This window comes from Salmo salar, chromosome ssa05 (genome assembly GCF_905237065.1).
Source record: "Salmo salar chromosome ssa05, Ssal_v3.1, whole genome shotgun sequence".
NCBI lineage: Eukaryota > Metazoa > Chordata > Actinopteri > Salmoniformes > Salmonidae > Salmo > Salmo salar.
In genome coordinates, this window is record NC_059446.1 from 41,166,937 (window position 1) to 41,186,606 (window position 19,670).

General features: G+C 40.2%; 2 protein-coding genes across 11 annotated transcripts in view; both read left to right on the forward strand.

Annotated features, from left to right (window-relative positions):
• The window catches only part of LOC106604914 (collagen alpha-1(XXIII) chain), a 227,699-nt gene extending 212,405 nt beyond the window's left edge, over nucleotides 1-15,294 (forward strand). For 7 of the 10 annotated variants that reach the window (XM_014200040.2, XM_014200046.2, XM_014200045.2 and 4 more), the window contains 8 exons: nucleotides 410-469; nucleotides 564-635; nucleotides 759-785; nucleotides 883-936; nucleotides 7,066-7,152; nucleotides 9,388-9,480; nucleotides 11,961-11,999; nucleotides 12,906-15,294. In XM_014200040.2, the coding sequence (XP_014055515.1) occupies nucleotides 410-469; nucleotides 564-635; nucleotides 759-785; nucleotides 883-936; nucleotides 7,066-7,152; nucleotides 9,388-9,480; nucleotides 11,961-11,999; nucleotides 12,906-13,070 (597 nt within the window). In that variant the 3' untranslated portion in view covers nucleotides 13,071-15,294. Of the gene's footprint in view, nucleotides 1-409; nucleotides 470-563; nucleotides 636-758; nucleotides 786-882; nucleotides 937-7,065; nucleotides 7,153-9,387; nucleotides 9,481-11,960; nucleotides 12,000-12,389 lie in introns of all 10 variants that reach the window. The other 3 variants (XM_014200048.2, XM_014200047.2, XM_014200050.2) reach the window with 3 other exon arrangements.
• Nucleotides 15,295-15,942: 648 nt separating this feature from the next.
• Nucleotides 15,943-19,665, forward strand: rack1 (receptor for activated C kinase 1). The gene is made up of 7 exons (XM_014200053.2): nucleotides 15,943-16,195; nucleotides 16,798-16,969; nucleotides 17,482-17,725; nucleotides 18,077-18,187; nucleotides 18,642-18,782; nucleotides 19,094-19,204; nucleotides 19,552-19,665. Exons 1-7 carry the CDS (start codon nucleotides 16,087-16,089, stop codon nucleotides 19,615-19,617), a joined length of 954 nt encoding a protein of 317 aa, XP_014055528.1. The 5' UTR covers nucleotides 15,943-16,086; the 3' UTR covers nucleotides 19,618-19,665.
• Nucleotides 19,666-19,670: the final 5 nt, after the last annotated feature.

The window sequence follows — 19,670 nt, forward strand, 5'->3', positions numbered from 1 at the left end:
AAGTTTTCAGTTTTTTTGTCTTATTTCTTGTTTGTTTCACAATAAAAACTATTTTGCATCTTCAAAGTGGTAGGCATGTTGTGTAAATCAAATGATACAAATCCCCCAAAATCAATTTAATTCCAGGTTGTAAGGCAACAAAATAGGAAAAATGCCAAGGGGGGTGAATATTTTCACAAGCCACTGTACTTACGGACCTTTCCCAACAATGCAGAGAGAAAAAAAGTGAAATAAACACACAATGAGTAATGATAACTTGGCTATCCAGAGTCTATGTGCAGGGGTACAAGGTAATTGAGGTAGATATGGACATATAGGTAGAGATAAAATGACTAGGCAACAAGATAGATCATCTGTACATGCTCTTGAGTGTTGTAGAGTGTACTGAGTATAATGTGTTCCCATGCAGGGAGAGCCTGGAGACAAATCTAAAGGGGAGAAGGGAGACATTGGACCTGCTGGACTGAGGGTGAGTGATACTGTAGAATCATAGATTATGAGCTGCAGCTGCTGATGATGGTGATGATGATGGTGATGATATCTAACGTGTCTGTCCTCCCCAGGGTATTGATGGCCCTCAGGGTCCCCCCGGCTCCACAGGATTGGTGGGTCTCCCAGGCACCAAAGGAGAGAAGGTAGATGACGCCCTCATTTTCAAAGAACCTTAGCATATTAGGCTTACAATCATTGCATGTCATGGTTTTTCATGGTCTTGGTCATGGTGGTACTGATGCATTCAATCATGTGTGTGTTGACAGGGCAAGTCTGGGGAGCCTGGAATGGATGTAAGTATGGAGTAGTGTTTTTGAACTTTGACCTACCAGACTATATGACACTGGGGAATTCACTGCAGCCCACACTAACCTGTTCCTCCCTCTACAGGGTTTCCCAGGCCTGATTGGAGAGAAGGGAGACCGGGGAGAAAGAGGAGACAAGGTAGGAGGAGCATGTTCTTCCCTTCTCTAGCCCACAGTTCTGCTATTATGCATACACATCCCAATCACTTGTATGCTTACCTGCCATCATTGAAGCAGGTCTTGCCAATTTAAAGTTGGTGGGTTAGCCGAGACATGTTCATTCCATTAAATATTGGGTAAAGATCTGAGATGGTTGTAATGGTTATTGTACGGTCACTGTTACTACAGTGACTACTTGGTGATGAACCATAAGTACACAAGCATGCTGTAAGGAGCTGTAGTTGTAAATATACTAGGGTGAGCTGTAGTTCTAAATATGACCACCAAAATACACTAGATGAAACCTGCACGATGAGTGTTCGAAATCCCATTTTCCCTCATCGGTATTTGAAGTCTCTGTGATGTGACAACCACTATGCTAGTCTACATCATTCACCCTCCCCATCTGGGGTCAAAGCCCCAAAGTACCAATAAACAACCATTTGCCTTTGTAAGCTATGCCTTTAATGAAAGTAATAAAGATAAATGAACAAAATATGAGTGTCTAAGGTTTGCAAATTACTAATCTCATGAACTTTGTTTCTAAGGCTACATATATTATATCAGCTAGCTTAAACCTTTTCCCGGGGTAGCTCTTATAAAACTAGGGTTGCAAAGGGAGGGTATATTACTGTGGTTTACCAATAAACTACCAGAATTTTGGTATCTTTCAAAGATTTTATGTAATCTATCACAAGACATCTAATGGCCTTTTTAGGTACTTCAGATTATCAGAGGAGTCTGTAATTACTCTGTCCCTCTTTCTGGCCTCATCACTGTCACGGTTGTTGTGGTGTATGGATGACCAAAACGCAGACGGGATATGAATGCTCATCTTTATATTTAATTAGAATAAAGTGAACACAGAAAACAAGAAAACAAAGAATGACAGGTGACAGTTTCACAGGCTAACTAATAACAGCAGTGCGAAATACAACAACCCACAAACCCCAGGGGAAAAACACACATATGACTCCCAATCAGGAACAACGACATACAGCTGTTCCTGATCGGGAGCCACACAGACTAACAAAGAAACAGAACAACTAGATAAACCATACAACACAAACCCATCTGCCACGTCCTGACCAAATACTAATACAATTACTCCCTCTGCTGGTCAGGACGTGACAATCACATGTAAAATATATGAAATATGAATTGATTTTAAATCAAAAATGACAAAGCTGCTAAACATTATGCTAAATACAAACCGTCAATTTAGGGTGTGTCAGTAAATTCAATCTGGGCGTTTGTAAATTCAGAGCATTGTCAGATTGTCCAAATTGAGAGCGTTTCGCTCTCGGAGTGTTCAGAGCACACACTGGACGCTCTGGCTGAGGAGTAGAGTTGATCCAAGCGTTCTGACCTCACAACGGCAGTCAAGCACCCAAGCTAACTGGCTAACGTTGGCTAGCTTGCTTGCTACTTCCAGACACAAATGAGAGAACACCTCACTCTGACCATTTGTTGGACACTGGATGGGGCCCGATGGTGTAGACAAAAGATTTAAGTGTTTTTGAACAGGCAGTAGGTGCCAGGCCCACCGGTTTGAGTGTGTCAAGAACTGCAACGCTGCTGGGTTTTTCACGCTCAACAGTTTCCTGTGTGTATCAAGAATGGTCCACCACCCAAAATACATCCAGCCAACTTGACACAACTGTGGGAACCATTGCAGTCAACATGGGCCAACATCCTGGTGGAATGCTTATGACACCTTGTAGAGTCCATGCAGCACCAGGTTGTTCCTCATTACACATCAAATATTTTTCACATCTTCGACATAGGAATCATTGCAAAATCTCTTGCATGATTGCTTATACACAATTTTAGGTTCAGTCTTTGGAACTTCGTTTTTTTAGATATACCTATTATATTATGATCAATACATCCAATGGGTGTGGATACTGCTTTAGAGCTCCAACGAATCTAGGGTGTTCTTAGGCCAAAAGGGGAGAAAATCCATATTAAGAAGAAGTTCCAATGTTTTGTAAACTCAGTGTCAGTATACATAGACACACAGGCTATATTCAAGGTTAGTGGATGGTCATTAGCAAAATCAGAAAACAATAATGGCCGAAGCCGTCTGCCCTGCGGTACACCACACTCAACCAAATTTGCATTAAAGAGGCTTCCATGAAAGAAAACCCTCTGTGTCCTATTAGATAGGTAACTCTCAATCCATGATAAGGCAGAGGATGCAAATCCATAACACCCAAGTTTTTCAGCAATAAGTTATGATCAATGATATCAAAAACTGCACTAAAGTCTAACAAAACAGCTCCCACAATCTTCTTACTATCAATTTCTTTATTTTGAGTGCCCTTCTCTATAAGCATGCTGAAGGTCTGTTGTTAATTTGTTTTCTGTAAAATAACCAACCAGCTCTCACAGTCTCACATTAGAATTAGATGTTCATCCATGTTTCCCAAAAGTCAAATTTCGAAGTTGTTTAAGGTTAAGTTCAGGCATTAACCTCTATGGGCTAGGTGGGACGCTTGCGTCCCACCTACTCAACAGCCAGTGTAATCCCGGAGCGATATTCAAATAACTCAAAAATGCAAAAACTTCAATTTTTCAAACATATGACTATTTTACACCATTTTAAAGACAAGACTCTCGTTAATCTAACCACACTGTCCGATTTCAAAAAGGCTTTACAACGAAAGCAAAACATTAGATTATGTCAGCAGAGTACCCAGCCAGAAATAATCAGACACCCATTTTTCAAGCTAGCATATAATGTCACATAAACCCAAACCACAGCTAAATGCAGCACTAACCTTTGATGATCTTCATCAGATGACAACCCTAGGACATTATGTTATACAATACATGCATGTTTTGTTCAATCAAGTTCATATTTATATCAAAAACCAGCTTTTTACATTAGCATGTGACTAGCATGTGACTAGCATTCCCACCGAACACTGCCGGTGAATTTACTAAATTACTCACGATAAACGTTCACAAAAAACATAACAATTATTTTAAGAATTATAGATACAGAACTCCTCTATGCACTCGATATGTCCGATTTTAAAATAGCTTTTCGGTGAAAGCACATTTTGCAATATTCTCAGTAGATAGCCCGGCATCACAGGGCTAGCTATTTAGACACCCAGCAAGTTTAGCACTCACCAAAGTCAAATTTACTATAAGAAAAATGTTATTACCTTTGCTGTTCTTCATCAGAATGCACTCCCAGGACTTCAACTTCAATAACAAATGTTGGTTTGGTCCCAAATAATCCATTGTTATATCCAAATAGCGGCGTTTTGTTTGTGCGTTCAAGACACTATCCGAAAGGGTAAATAAGGGTGACGAGCATGGCGCATTTCGTGACAAAAAAATTCGAAATATTCCATTACCGTACTTCGAAGCATGTCAACCGCTGTTTAAAAAAGCGATAATATTCCAACCGGGAATCTGCGTTTAAGTAAAAAGAGGAAAGAAAATAAAGCACGGGGTCAACTCGTGCACGCGCCTAAGCCCATTGTCCTCTGATCGGCCACTTGCCAAACGCGATAATGTGTTTCAGCCAGAGGCTGCCTCGATATCATTCAGCTTTTTCCCGGGCTCTGAGAGCCTATGGGAGCCGTAGGAAGTGTCACGTTACAGCAAAGATCCTCAGTCTTCAATAAAAAGAGCCAAGATGAACAACAACTTGTCAGACAGGCCACTTCCTGTTCAGAATCTTCTCAGGTTTATGCCTGCCATATGAGTTCTGTTATACTCACAGACACCATTCAAACAGTTTTAGAAACTTTAGGGTGTTTTCTATCCAAAGCCAATAATTATATGCATATTCTAGTTACTGGGCAGGAGTAGTAACCAGATTAAATTGGGTACGTTTTTTTATCCGTCCGTGTCAATACTGCCCCCTAGCCCTAACAGGTTAACTCAGATTTTTTTAAAGTTAGGGTTAAGTTTAGGCATTTTAACTCTGAAATCTTAAGGTTAGGCAATAACTCCGAATGGTTAAGGTAAGGGTTAAGGTCTCAAAAACAACTTTCTATCGTTGGATTCAAACTTGCAACCTTTGGAATCACAGGCAGATGCTTACACCCATCTGTAATCCCCGTCCACAATGCGCTAGAAAAAATGAAACCTACTTGACGGTAACAGCGCTCACTGTTGCCCCTAGTGGTCGGTTTCCATATCATCTCCTGAAGTCCTCAGACATGGATGGATGTCGAATACTGACTTGTATCATGGGTGACCTGGCTAAAAATACTTTATATTTGATCAAACACAATTTGTTTCTAACGTTTGTAAAGCACTGGTAAGAGGCTGATTGGTCAGCTGTTTGAACCATTAAAGAGTACTCTGCTATTCTTGGCCAGCGGAATGACCTTTCCCTCTCTCCAGGCCTGAGCCACACACCATCTTCTAGGTTTAAATTGAAGATGTGGCAAACAGATTAAATGTATTCCGCTACCAACCTCAGCAACTTACCATCCATGTTGTCAGTACCAGGTGACTTGTCCTTATTCATAGATAGCAAAAAAAATCACCTCTTTCACACCCAATTTGCGGAACTCAAAACTACAGTACTTGTCTTTCATTATTTGGTCAGTTATGCTTGAATATGAAGGCTCAGCGTTTGTTGTTTGCATGTCAAGCCTAAGTTTGCTAATCTTGTCAACAAAAATGTTATTCAAGTAATCGGCAATATAATATGTAAATATTTTATTATGAACAAGTCATCTGCCTCAATGAAGGATAGAGCCGAGTTCTCTTTTTTGCCTAGAATTTCATTTAAAAATACTCCAGAGCTTTTTACTATCATTATTTATATAATTTATCTTTGTTCCATAGTATAGTTTCTTCTTCTTTTTGTTTAGATACGTGATGTCTCAATTTGCTGTAGTTTGCCAGTCTGCTGTGTTTGCTATTCCCTTTGCCTCATCCCTCTCAGCCATACAGTTTTTCAATGAATCATTTATCCATGGGGATTTGGCAGTTCTAACAGTCAGTTTCTTGATGGGTGCATGCCTATCAGTAACCGGAAGAAGCAGTTTCATAAATGCTTCAAGTGCAGCATCAGGTTGTTCCTCATTACACATCGAATATTTTTCACATCTTCGGCATAGGAATCATTGCAAAACCTCTTGCATGATCGCCTATACACAATTTTAGGTCCAGTTTTTGGAACTTCGTTTTTTCTAGATATGCCTATTATATTATGATCAATACATCCAATGGGTGTGGATACTGCTTTAGTGCCGATTTCTGCCACATTAGTAAAGATGTGATCAATACACGTGGATGATTTAGTTCCTGTTCTGTTTGTAAATACGCTGGTAGATTGACGCTGGTAGATTGACTGATAACCTGACCCAGATTGCAGGCATTGTGTTACAGCTTGAAGCTTATTTGTGAGTGGACAGCTTGATGACAACCAGTCAATATTTAGGTCACCCAGAAAATATACCTCTCTGTTAATATCACATACATTATTGAGCATTTCACACATATAGTCCAAAATACTGACTTTTCGCACTCGGTGGTCTATAGCAGCTTCCCACAAGAATAGGTTTTAGGTGAGGCAGATGAACCTGTAGACATATTACTTCTACATCATCTGACTTGAGATCCTCTCTCAGCCTAACAGGAATATGACTCTGGACATACATACAAACACCTCCTCCATTTGCATTTCTATCTTTCCAATATATTCTATAACCATGTAATAGCTACTACTGCATCATCGGAGTAATTTCAGAGATGGACAGAATATGTATGTTTTCTGATGTTAGTAAGTTATCAATTTTATGAACATTGTTTCTCAGGCTATGTTAATATGGGAATATGTGAAAAAATATATCTAAATCTGAAATGTCATATAATAAAAATGTTGTGGGGATTTTGCGAGAAAAGCCTATATTTCTGGTTGAAAATATAGTGTTAAGTTTCAGTAGTTCCCTTCACCATTACAGGCAAAACAATGATTGACTACTGAAAACACTACAAAGATTATAATTTAGTTCAACTTCAACCAAGGTACTGCAACATGTCGTTGAATTACTAGTTGAATTGCATTTAGTAGAACTACTCCCCAACACTGCATGTCTGACCCCTCTCTCTCTCTCTTTCTTGTCTACAGGGTGACCGGGGGACAGTGGGGAAGAGAGGTCTGAAGGGCGGTAAGGGGGAGCAGGGTCCTCCTGGACTGGACCAGCCCTGTCCTGTGGTATGTCACACTCAACCGTGACCTTTCATCCATGAGTCTATGGATATTTAGCTCCTTTGAGCCAGACTTGATAAAATATGTAACAACTTTATGTAATTACAATTGTAGATACTCTACTATTTACTTTTTTCATTTCCATCTCTATTTCTATGATTTCTTACTACAGCGCCTTCAGAAAGTATTCACACCCCTTGACCTTTTCCACTTTGTTGTGTTACAGCCGGAATTGAAAAAGTATTATTAAATTGCGAAAAAAAAATCACTGGCCTACAGTACACACAATACCCAAAATGTCAAAGTGGAATTACGTTTTTTTTACATTTTTACAAATTAATCAAAAATGAAAAGCTGAAATGTCTTGAGTCAATAAGTATTCAACCCCTTTGTTATGGCAAGCCTAAATAAAGTCAGGAGTAAAAATGTGCTAAACAAATCACACTCAAGTCACACTGTGTGCAATAATAGTGTTTAACATGATTTTTTGAATGACTACCTCATCTCTGAACCCAAGACATACAATAATCTGTAAGGTCCGTCAGTCGAGCAGTGAATTTCAAACATAGATTCAACCACAAAGACCAGGGAGGTTTTCCAATGCCTCACAAAAAAGGGAACCTATTGCTAGATGGGTAAAAAAAGTTATTAATTACACTTTGGATGGTGTATCGATACACCCAGTCACTACAAAGACACAGCAGTCCTTCTTAACACAGTTATCGTAGAGAGGAAGGAACCGCTCAGGGATTTCAATATAGGCCAATGAAACAGTTACAGAGTTTAATGGCTGTGATAAGAGAAAACTGAGGATGGATCAACAACATTGTAGTTACTCCACAATACTAACCTAATTGACAGAGTGAAAAGAAGGAAGCAAATCCAATACAACACATTACTGAGTACCACTCTGTCACGGCTGTTTAAATGATCGGACCAAAATGCAGCATCGGTTTCGTTCCACATATTTATTGCTCTGTGAAACTTAATGCAATACCAAAATAAACTGAATTAAAAAACAACAAACCGTGACGCAGGAGTAACAAACACTACTCACAAAATATAATCACCCACAAAACACAAGTTGGACAAACTTAAACTTAAATATGACCTCCAATTAGAGACAACGACAACCGGCTGCCTCTAATTGGAGGTCATGCCAAACAAAAACCAACCTAGAAATACAACACTAGAAACTAAACATAGAAATACAAAAACGGACAAACACCCCCTGTCACGCCCTGACCTACTCTACCATAGAAAATAACAACTTACTATGGTCAGGACGTGACACACTCCATGTTTTCAAGCATAGTGGTTGCTGCATCATGTTATGGGTATGCTTGAAATTGTTAAGAACTGGGGAGTTTTTAGGATAAAAAATAAATGGAATGGAGCTAAGCACAGGCAAAATCCTAGAGAATTGGCAAACAGTTGCAATGTAGTCCGCTACTCGTGTGTTTTCCACCAGACACTGGGAGATCAATTCAACTTTCAGCAGGACAATAACCTAAAACACAAGGCCAAATCTACACTGGAGTTTTCTTACAAGGAAGACAGTGAATGTTCCTGAGTGGCGCGAGGTACAGTTTTGACTTAAAACTACTTGAAAATCTATCGCAAAACCTGAAAATGGTTGTCTAGAAATGATCAACAACCGATTTGAATGAGCTTGAGGAATTTTGAAAATATTGATGGGCGAATGTTGTACAATCCAAAGGTAGAAAGCTCTTACAGACTTACCCAGAAAGACTCACAGATGTAATCACTGCCAAAGGTGCTTCTACAAAGTACATTTTAGTAATTTAGCAGACGCTCTTATCCAGAGCGACTTACAGTAGTGAATGCATACATTTCATACATTTTTTTCCCCGTACCTGTCCCCCGTGGGAATCGGACCCACAACCCTAGCGTTGCAAACACCATGCTCTACCAACTGAGCCACACGGGACCTGAATAAGTATTGACTCATGGATGTGAATACTTATGAAAATGAGATATTTATGTATTCAATTTTTATTTTTTGTTGCAGAAATGTATAAAAATTTGTTTTCACTTTGTCATTATCGTGTAGTGTGTGTATATATATTTTTTTTAATCAATTTTGAATTCAGGCTGTAATACAACAAAATGTGGAATAAGTATGACTACTTTCTGAAGGCACTGTATATGCTATTCTGTGTCTGTGGGGGTAACGTACGTTCAGAGTGTGTGTAACACTAGGTTGGCTCTTGCTGACAGGGTTCTAGTGGGACTAAAGGACTTTCTGATGAGGAGGGAAAGTCCGCTCCTCCTCCTCTTCCTCCTTCTGGCCCCGAGGCCTCCTGTCCTTTGGTACAGTATCTCTACCTGTTTCTACCTTTCCACCTCTTTCCTGCATTGTGTGTCTGCCTTTTTCCCTTTTCTATCCCCTGCACCATGTCCCTTAGTCCGCTGTCCTATTCCATTGTGTGTTTGCTATCTGAATTCTGTCATTTTTTACATCAGTAGGCAGGATGGTCACAGGAATCCTTAGATCAGCATAATTTCAGCTCCATATTGTTGTTTTTCTTATAAAGATTGTGCTGACTTGCATGTGGGATGGTATTGTGCTTTTAGAAGCTAAAATGACTATGTATGCTAATGATTGCACACTCCACACATCAGCACCTACAGCCAGTGAGCTCACTGTCACTCAGTTATGTATAGCCATGTCATCGTGGAATGCTCTGCCATCAGAGGCTACTAAGGCAAAAAGCAAGTTTAGCTTTAAAAAACAGATACAATATTTTTTTTTATCACAGCACCTCTCCTCTTTCTAAAGATCTAATTTAACTGTATATATGAATATGTACAGTATGAACAGTGTGTAAATTGTATTTTTGTTGTTTCATGGTGTTGTCGTGTCTTTGGCCACGTCATGACAGTGTCTTTCCAATATATAACTCTTATTTCATTGTATTTGTTATTATTATTCTTTTTTGCTTATATACTGCATTTATACAGTGTATATACAGTTGAAGTCAGAAGTTTACATACACCTTAGCCAAATACATTTAAACTCAGTTTTTCACAATTCCTGACATTTAATCCTAGTAAAAATTCCCTGTCTTAGGTCAGTTAGGATCACCACTTTATTTTAAGAATGTGAAATGTCAGAATAATAGTTGAGAGAATGATTTATTTCAGCTTTTATTTCTTTCATCACATTCCCAGTGGGTCAGAAGTTTACATACACTCAATTAGTATTTGGTAGCATTGCCTTCAAATTATTTAACTTGGGTCAAACATTTCAGGTAGCCTTCCACAAGCTTCCCACAATAAGTTGGGTGAATTTTGTCCCATTCCTCCTGACAGAGCTGGTGTAACAGAGTCAGGTTTGTAGGCCTCCTTGCTCGCACACGCTTTTTCAGTTCTGCCCACAGATTTTCTATGGGATTGAGGTCAGGGCTTTGTGATGGCCACTCCAATACCTTGACTTTGTTGTCCTTAAGCCATTTTGCCACAACTTTGGAAGTACACTTGGGGTCACTGTCCATTTGGAAGACCCATTTGCGACCAAGCTTTAACTTCCTGACTGATGTCTTGAGATGTTGATTCAATATATCCAAATAATTTTCCTACCTCATGATGCCATCTATTTTGTGAAGTGCACCAGTCCCTCCTGCAGCAAAGCACCCCCACTTCATGGTGCTTCCACCCCCGTGCTTCATGGTTGGGATGGTGTTCTTCGGCTTGCAAGCATCCCCCTTTTTCCTCCAAACATAACGATGGTCATTATGGCCAAACAGTTCTATTTTTGTTTCATCAGACCAGAGGACATTTCTCCGAAAAATACGATCTTTGTCCCCATGTGCAGTTGCAAACCGTAGTCTGGCTTTTTTATGGCGGTTTTGGAGCAGTGGCTTCTTCCTTGCTGAGCGGCCTTTCAGGTTATGTCGATATAGGACTTGTTTTACTGTGGATATAGATACTTTTGTACCTGTTTCCTCCAGCATCTTCACAAGGTCCTTTGCTGTTGTTCTGGGATTGATTTGCACTTCTCACACCAAAGTACGTTCATCTCTAGGAGACAGAATGCGTCTCCTTCCTGAGCGGTATGACGGCTGCGTGGTCCCATGGTGTTTATACTTACATACTATTGTTTGTACAGATGAACGTGGTACCTTCAGGCATTTGGAAATTGCTCCCAAGGTTGAACCAGACTTGTGGAGGTCTACAATTTTTTTTCTGAGGTCTTGGCTGATTTCTTTTGATTTTCTCATGATATCAAGCAAAGAGGCACTGGGTTTGAAGGTAGGCCTTGAAATACATCCACAGGTACACCTCCAATTGACTCAAATTATGTCAACTAGCCTATCAGAAGCTTCTAAAGCCATGACATCTTTTTCTGGAGTTTTCCAAGCTGTTTAAAGGCACAGTCAACTTAGGATATGTGAACTTCTGACCAACTGGAATTGTGATACAATGAATTATAAGTGAAATAATCTGTCTGTAAACAATTGTTGGAAAAATTAATTGTGTCATGCACAAAGTAGATGTCCTAACCGACTTGCCAAAACTATAGTTTGTTGACAAGAAATTTGTGGAGTGGTTGAAAAACAAGTTTTCATGACTGCAACCTAAGTGTATGTAAACTTCCGACTTCAACTGTATATATTGACTTTAATGTCCTTGTCTATAACTGTTCTGTACTTTGTAGCTGAAGAGTAGCTGCTGCATGTGCAGTAGCTAATGGAGATCCTAATAAACAAAACTAAAATGTAGTGTTTTCACCCTACATTATGTGACACTGCCCCACTAACCACCCCTCTCTCTTGTTCTCTTATCCCCAGGGGCAGGATGGACTGCCCATACCAGGATGTTGGCACAAGGTGAGTGGTGGTAGATTCTAACACCCAGGGTTGCTTAATACCTGCCTGAGTTATATGTAGTACATTCATTCAGAACCACATGCAATGTGATGAGGGTACATTCAAACCAGAGCTTCAAGATAATAAACAATGAACATCAATGAACAGCGCAATGTTCATTACCCAACTTAAATGATTTTTACTGAGCCAATAAGCATGTATTAAACCCAATATATAAATATTATTGGGTGTGAGAATGATTATAATATGTATGTTATATAATCATCATCTTATGAGTGTGATTATAAGATGACGAATGAAGCATGTATTATAGAGCTGTAGTAATTTTCTAACATTAGTATTGTTCTTGACCTGTGACCCCCACTAATCCCTACTCTCCTTCTCTTGCAGTGATGACTAACATCAAGCATGGCCACTGTACATATTGATATGGTATATATTGCAACTGAATACTACATCGCATTTAAGATCATTTTTTGCCTTTTTATGGAAACGTTTTATATAATATATAGAGATTTTTTTGTTTGTTATCTTGAGTCAACAATATTAACCAGACCGCATATATCGATCAATACAGATATTTTTTGTACACGGACTCTGGATATAAAGTAAAATGGAGTCAATGAGACACAGACATCTTTGAGCAACATCAAGACAGAGAAATAAAGCAGCAAACAGACTCCAAACCTAACGGACATGCAGACACATGCTGGAGAGTGGATGGATAGGGAGAGTGGTCTTACTAATGGAGTCTCGTCTGCCATATTGCTGCCTGGCCATTAATTTTGCATGGGAGTGTGTGTGCTCGCGCTGCCCTGCTCAACCCCACGGATGGACAGACCTCCTGGTGGGGTAAATGGAGGAGTGTAGGTCAGTGCTCTCTTCTCCTCTCTCTGTTTTTTAAAGGAGGAGAAGGAGGAGGAGAAGAGGAGACAGAAGCTCAAACGCAAGCGTCTCGCTCTCTCTCAGACCAGAGGGGAGAGCAGGCCCGGAGGACAGAGGGAAGACGCGGGAGAGACAGACAGTCATGGGAGCCAAGAGGACAGACAACCTCTATTGAGAGAGTCATGAAACAGTTCCGTGCAATTCAGTTCACTGATGAATACTGAGATCCTGCATTATGGAAAAATACCAGTAGAGGGCGACACAGAACACTACATTTACACTTTCACCTGAAGAGGAATCTCACCAATTGGCTGTTGTAGTTTGTTACCACACTCACAGTTGGTTCTGGGCTAGAGGCAAGGATTTACCTATGATTACACAATAATAATAATAATAATAATAATATATGATGTCTGTGGATTCACCCGACAGATATGATGAAAGTGTTTTTATGATATGGAGTATGACAATTTAATTTGTTGCTCTTCTTTACTTTAGTGTTTCCATTTAATAAAGTGCATGATCAACACAAGTCACAGCATTATATATAGTAGCTTCCCCCATACCAGCACACTAAGGCAATAAGTTACTGCGGTATTTACTTTGCAAAGAACAATCTCTAACAGTCTTTCCATGTAAAATGCCACAGGGCATCATTTCTTTATGCAGATGTTTTTTGTTTTTTTTGTGCGTGGGTGACACTACTGGGAGTGATGACAAGTGTGATGTTTTATTTGGTTTTATCTAGTTCAGTTACATTTGCATTCCTGTGCATGGACGTGTTTGTATAATATACAGATGCATACTAAGTTCATTGTGTTCATTTCAAAGTTAGAACTGAAGGAGCCATTTGCAGTATTAACAAATATGGAGTAATCCATCAATGAAGTTGAATATGAAGTTCATTTGAATATTGAGTCACTTTGTGATTTTATTTGGCATTCATCAGATGCCAATTAGAAATATCACATCAGTATTTTCTGACAGTGTTGACAGTACAGTGTTGAAGACGTATATTTAAGTATTATCACTTAACCTTAGTTAAAGATACATTTAGATGAAATACTGTTTTCTCAACAACAGTATGAATTCTTGCTGCTGACTTAAAATTGTATTGTTTGTTTTTCTTAACCAATGAGTTTAGTCATATAAGACAAGAGTTCACAGACTGAAGTACAATAATGTACCCAAAGTCATTGATTTAATAATAGTTATACTCATTGATCCACATTGACACACAATGACAAAAAGGTAATCATTGACGGATGGTTTAACTATACCTACTTGTTTGTTTTTTATACATTATCACATCATGAATTACATTTTTTCATTTTTTCTGATTTATATATTTCTTTCCTGACTTTATGGATTCTCTTTTGGAAATCTATCTACTTGGTGCTCGATCACTCTGCGTTTCTGTTTTTCTCAAGTCTTCCTGTATGGTCCACACACAACACACACACACACACACACACACACACACACACACACACACACACACACACACACACACACACACACACACACACACACACACACACACACACACACACACACACACACACACACACACACACACCTCAATTTCAATGTCAAGAGCACATGGCAGATACAAGTAACTTGTCTTGTGGGTTTCACTTTACCACATTTATGCCATTAAGATAAGATAATAAACAACTAGTTCATTATATTGTACTTTATTAATGTACCATTTTCAGTATTTTAATTCACAAAGTGTTATTATTTGAAACTGGGATGTAGTGCACAATCATATTTGTTGTTTCCTTCAACCCTCTCATTTAAAGGCCCAGTGCAGTCACTGTGAAAGTGTGAACACGTTTTATCATTGTTATTTCCTAATAGTTGCTGGTTGAAATACAATCTACACAGGACCTTCTATTCAGCAGGTTTTCATGGGCGGGAGGTTGGTAAATTGGTTAATAGACCAATACAAAGTAGACTTTAAACCTATCCCCATTTTAATTCAAATCTATTACAGTAAGGTAATTAATTGTTACCAAGAAATGATTTGATATTGATTTAAAAAAACGTCCGCATTGGGCCTTTGATGTTGGATATATGCAGTAATGTGTGTGGTACACTACCTTAACAAACTGGTGTTTCTCTGCAATATTACAGGTTTATTTCTTTGGCAGATATCCTCAGTTTCTCATTTTTTAAGGAATAATTGCCATACATTGGTGACACAATGTCTCAGTACAGTTTAGCGTGTTTTATAACAAAAATATTACAGTATTTGGTCGATTTTTACGAGTTTGTTTATTTGGTTGTGTATTTGGTTGTAAAATAATTAAGCTATTTTTCTAACTGCTATCTTTATCTTTGTATTATGTCAAATCTGGTCAACTCAACATGTAGACTGAAATAAACTCCATAAAATATACTGTTACCTTCTTGAACCTCTTCCAGTCATTTGTTCTTAACAATCCTCACTCATATTTCAAAAATTGTAGGAAAAATAAAGTTATATAATTAGGAGGAAAATGTATTTTGCATTAGGAATAGTAGGCCTACTGCATTATTCAGAGCAAAGGACCATAATGCATTCTGACTGCACTCATTAGGCCAGAGGTTACAATCTTGTTCTGCTTGCAAACCCAAATTGACCTAAAAAAAATATAAGGGATCCCACTTGAAATGTTTTCTTGCATTTTTGTTGAATAAGATTACAGAATTTCTCAAGGGACCCCATTTCAATATAAGGGACCCCAAGTTTGAGAACCTCTGCATTAGGCCTACTAATAATTCCAGAATGCATTGGAATGAAATACCTTCTGTGGCCTATTTCATGGCACACCTTTACAGCACTTACATTTATGTAACTGTAATACAATTTAGGGATACATTTTTGGGGATTACCACCATCCATAACATGATTGCTACAATTATAACTTTGCAATGGTCTCTTTAATCTTTCTAATAATATTATTCTGTTTCTGTTTGACATGGAAGAAAAGTCAAATCCAGGTAATAATAATAATAATAATAAAACACACGGGCATGAAAGGGTTAAAACTGTTCTTCCCAGTGTACTCCGCGCGCGATCGACCCCTCAAAGGTTCTGCATCCGGGTCTGAACTTCCTTTTTCTCTGTGCCTAAATGTGAGAGGACCTAGGGAAACCTAGCCCTCAAACTAATCTATATCCATCCTTGAAAAAGGCACACTAAAACTTCGCCGAAATGACTGAGCAGATGACAGTAAGGGGCACCCTGAAGGGGCACAATGGTTGGGTCACCCAGATCGCGACTACCCCTCAGTTTCCCGATATGATTCTGTCTGCATCCCGAGGTAAGCGCTTCTCAGCCCGCTACGATGATCGGCGATATGGCTAAACCCAAGCATGTTACCTTGCGAAATTTGATGTGTAGCCGCGACTGCTTAAACAATGTAAATCATGAAAGTGAACTCAATCAATGTAGGGGGCAAGTCTTGCGTCAAACGCAATGTCTAGTGGACAAACTACTCTACAAGTAAGTTATGTCTGATTTCTAGCCCTTGAGAACAAACGTCGCCTGCTATGCCGACACCACATCCACGTGCACCGCCAAGTGGACAAAATGTTCAGTAGGCTAGCAATGGAAAATGCATTTCTAGACCTGACAATTGAATTGTAACTACCATAGCAGTCTATTAAAAGTTACTGTTTTGAGGACGTTATGATTATACATGTCTGTCGGTAATTGTTGAAGGCAACATACCGGTAGGTGGCTGGCTGGCTAGCTTCCCATACTTAACGCGTCGATAGTTGGACACCTTGCATGGCAATGCATTTTTGCTTCTGTCAACAGACTGTTACGTTAGTTAGCTAGGCCTACCTATTGTTCAACTGCAATCTTTACCATTCCATAATTTTTTAATTGAAATGTATAATCAGCATTTCTTTTTTTCAGATAAGTCTATCATTATGTGGAAGCTGACTCGTGATGAGACCAACTATGGCATCCCCCAGCGTGCCCTGAAGGGACACTCTCACTTTGTGAGCGATGTAGTCATCTCCTCAGATGGACAGTTTGCCCTGTCTGGGTCCTGGGATGGGACGCTCCGCCTGTGGGACCTCACCACGTAAGTCTAGGGTTGGTGGGGTGATGGTTTAGTGCCATACATTGTGTACAGGCATCTGTACATCTGATTCTGGTCTGAATTGAAGACTAGGATTAGTTGGCTCATTTTGATTGCTGAGCTGGAACAAAAGCCTGCAGACATTCTAGGACCAGAGTTATCTGCCTCTGCCAACCTGTTTACACCTCTCCAGTCATATCAGGTCAGTGATGAGGTTATCAATCCAACCATTTGGGTGTTCACCCCTGGTGCATAAGCCCAGGAAGGAAATGTTGGTAGTTTCATATCATGATGCAGACATGAGTCAAAATGCTGGTTCTAAAGTGATGAAACTTCCAATGCCATCTGTATCCTTGTGATGATAAAGAGGCTGTTTCTGAACGCAACCTGCGCTTACCTGTGAAAGATGAGGTGGATATCAGAATCATGTGCTGCCTTGGTTTCAATACGACGGTTATTAGTCATCTGTAGTATGAAGATTTACACGTGGACTCAACGGTTCTCTTCCTCTCCAGTGGCACCACCACCCGTCGCTTTGTGGGCCACACCAAGGACGTCCTGAGTGTGGCTTTCTCTGCCGACAACCGGCAGATCGTGTCTGGCTCTCGGGACAAGACCATCAAGCTGTGGAACACCCTGGGAGTCTGCAAGTACACCATCCAGGATGAGAGCCACTCTGAGTGGGTGTCCTGTGTGCGCTTTTCCCCCAACAGCAGCAACCCCATCATTGTTTCCTGTGGTTGGGACAAGATGGTCAAGGTACGGACAACGCTGCATACAGCACAAGTGACTCACTAGGACAGTCTGCTGCGTAGATTATTAAACTAAGCAGAAGTCTTGATACTTAAAAAAAAAAGTGATTTGGTTACTGTAGATGTAATAAAATCCAGCTCTGTTAGATTAAGTGTTTTCCTGCTTTGCCCTGTGATTACAATGTGACATAATCACCCTGAGCCTCGGCTCTGACGACAAGTCCTGCAATGATGACGGGTACAGGAACCAGGCTGCAAATGTGTGCAATGTCGAACACTTGAAATGGTTCACCTCCAGCGGGTATTTGTCTTATCGGTGTACCCTGACTCATGGCCTTCCCCGCTGTTCTGTTTCTAGGTGTGGAACCTGGCCAACTGCAAGCTGAAGACTAACCACATTGGCCACACTGGCTACCTGAATACAGTGACCGTCTCTCCCGATGGCTCTCTCTGCGCTTCTGGTGGAAAGGTATGATGAAAGCACTCTGCTAATATTTGCTATTACGTTATAGGTTTAAAGTTGTCACTGTTCACCTGCAGTTTCTGCCTTTATTGAATTTGACCGAATTAGATTAAGGTCACTGGGTGGGTCTGTGGTTGGTGTAATAACTTGGGGCTAGTTCTTGGTGTTAAATGTGGTGTTGCAAAGTTATGATGGAAATTCTAATGCCGTCTGTTTCACTATGATGATAAAGAGGCTGTTTCTGAACGCAACTGGCACTTTTGAAACGTCATTTAGTGTACTCAAACCTGCCTACTGAGATTTACCATTTAGGGTTATTGTTGCTGGTTCGTATCCCCAGTGAACGGCCGTGGACTCTACACTTAATTGCATGCCCAAGTTGCCCTGCAAAGCAAGCATGTTCATTTGCGTTGTCCATTGGCTTACCTTTGACCCTGAATCCCGTTCTCTCCTGCCATAGGACGGTCAGGCCATGCTGTGGGACCTGAACGAGGGCAAGCACCTGTACACCCTAGACAGTGGTGACAACATAAACGCCCTCTGCTTCAGCCCCAACCGCTATTGGCTCTGTGCTGCCACCGGCCCCAGCATCAAAATCTGGGTAAGACTACTACTCTAAGAAAACATCAGCACTGACTGTGCAGTTGGTTGGAAAGACGGTTTGGTGTTGTGGTCTGTAATCAAACTACATTAGTCAAGGAGCGATGATGGAAAAATTCCAATGCCATCTTATTTCTATGATGATAAAGAGGCTGTTTCTGAGCTCTACTAGCTGCGTCCTCTTCTGAAGCCATCTGTTGGACCTGAGAATGTGATTGCCATGTCCGCATCAGAGTAGTTCCAATTTCATCACAACCCATTGTCTCTCAAAGCTATGCTCATCAGTCTCCCCTTTTCCTCTCCTCCCTTCAGGATCTGGAGGGTAAGATCATTGTGGATGAGCTGAGACAGGAGGTTATCAGCACCAACAGTAAGGCCGAGCCCCCACAGTGCACCTCTCTGGCCTGGTCTGCTGACGGACAGGTACGACATGCCCCATTACTACTTTACAGTCCCACAGAGCTACACTAAAACCCTGGGTTTACTTCTAGAACAGGGTCGTATTATTTCAGTCTGCTCTCAGAAATTAGTGTCTGCTGGGTTGTTTGTTGCCTTGCCCTGTGATTACAAAGTGACATTTATTGCCTGAGCTTTGGCTCTGACGACAAGTCCTGCAATGATGATGGGTATAGGAACTAGAGTACATATTCATGCAATGTCTAGCACTTGGAGTCAACCCTAGTGGGAGTATTATACTTTAATATATTGTCAACAGCTTCTTTTTTTGCAACTTCTGGACATTTTCTTATTCTTCCCTTCTCTTTTAACAGACCCTGTTTGCTGGCTACACGGATAACCTGATCAGAGTGTGGCAGGTTACCATCGGAACCAGATAAGGACCTTTTCACAGATTTGATGATGAATAAAAGACTGTTTTAAATGAACTAAG

What these genes read in the sequence shown, in the direction of transcription:
- rack1 (XM_014200053.2), top strand. Translation starts at nt 16,087, where the DNA reads ATGACTGAGCAGATGACAGTAAGGGGCACCCTGAAGGGGCACAATGGT. An exon ending in GATTCTGTCTGCATCCCGAG is followed by an intron (nt 16,196 to 16,797) that starts GTAAGCGCTTCT and finishes TCTTTTTTTCAG; the next exon opens with ATAAGTCTATCATTATGTGG. An exon ending in GCCCCAGCATCAAAATCTGG is followed by an intron (nt 18,783 to 19,093) that starts GTAAGACTACTA and finishes TCCTCCCTTCAG; the next exon opens with GATCTGGAGGGTAAGATCAT.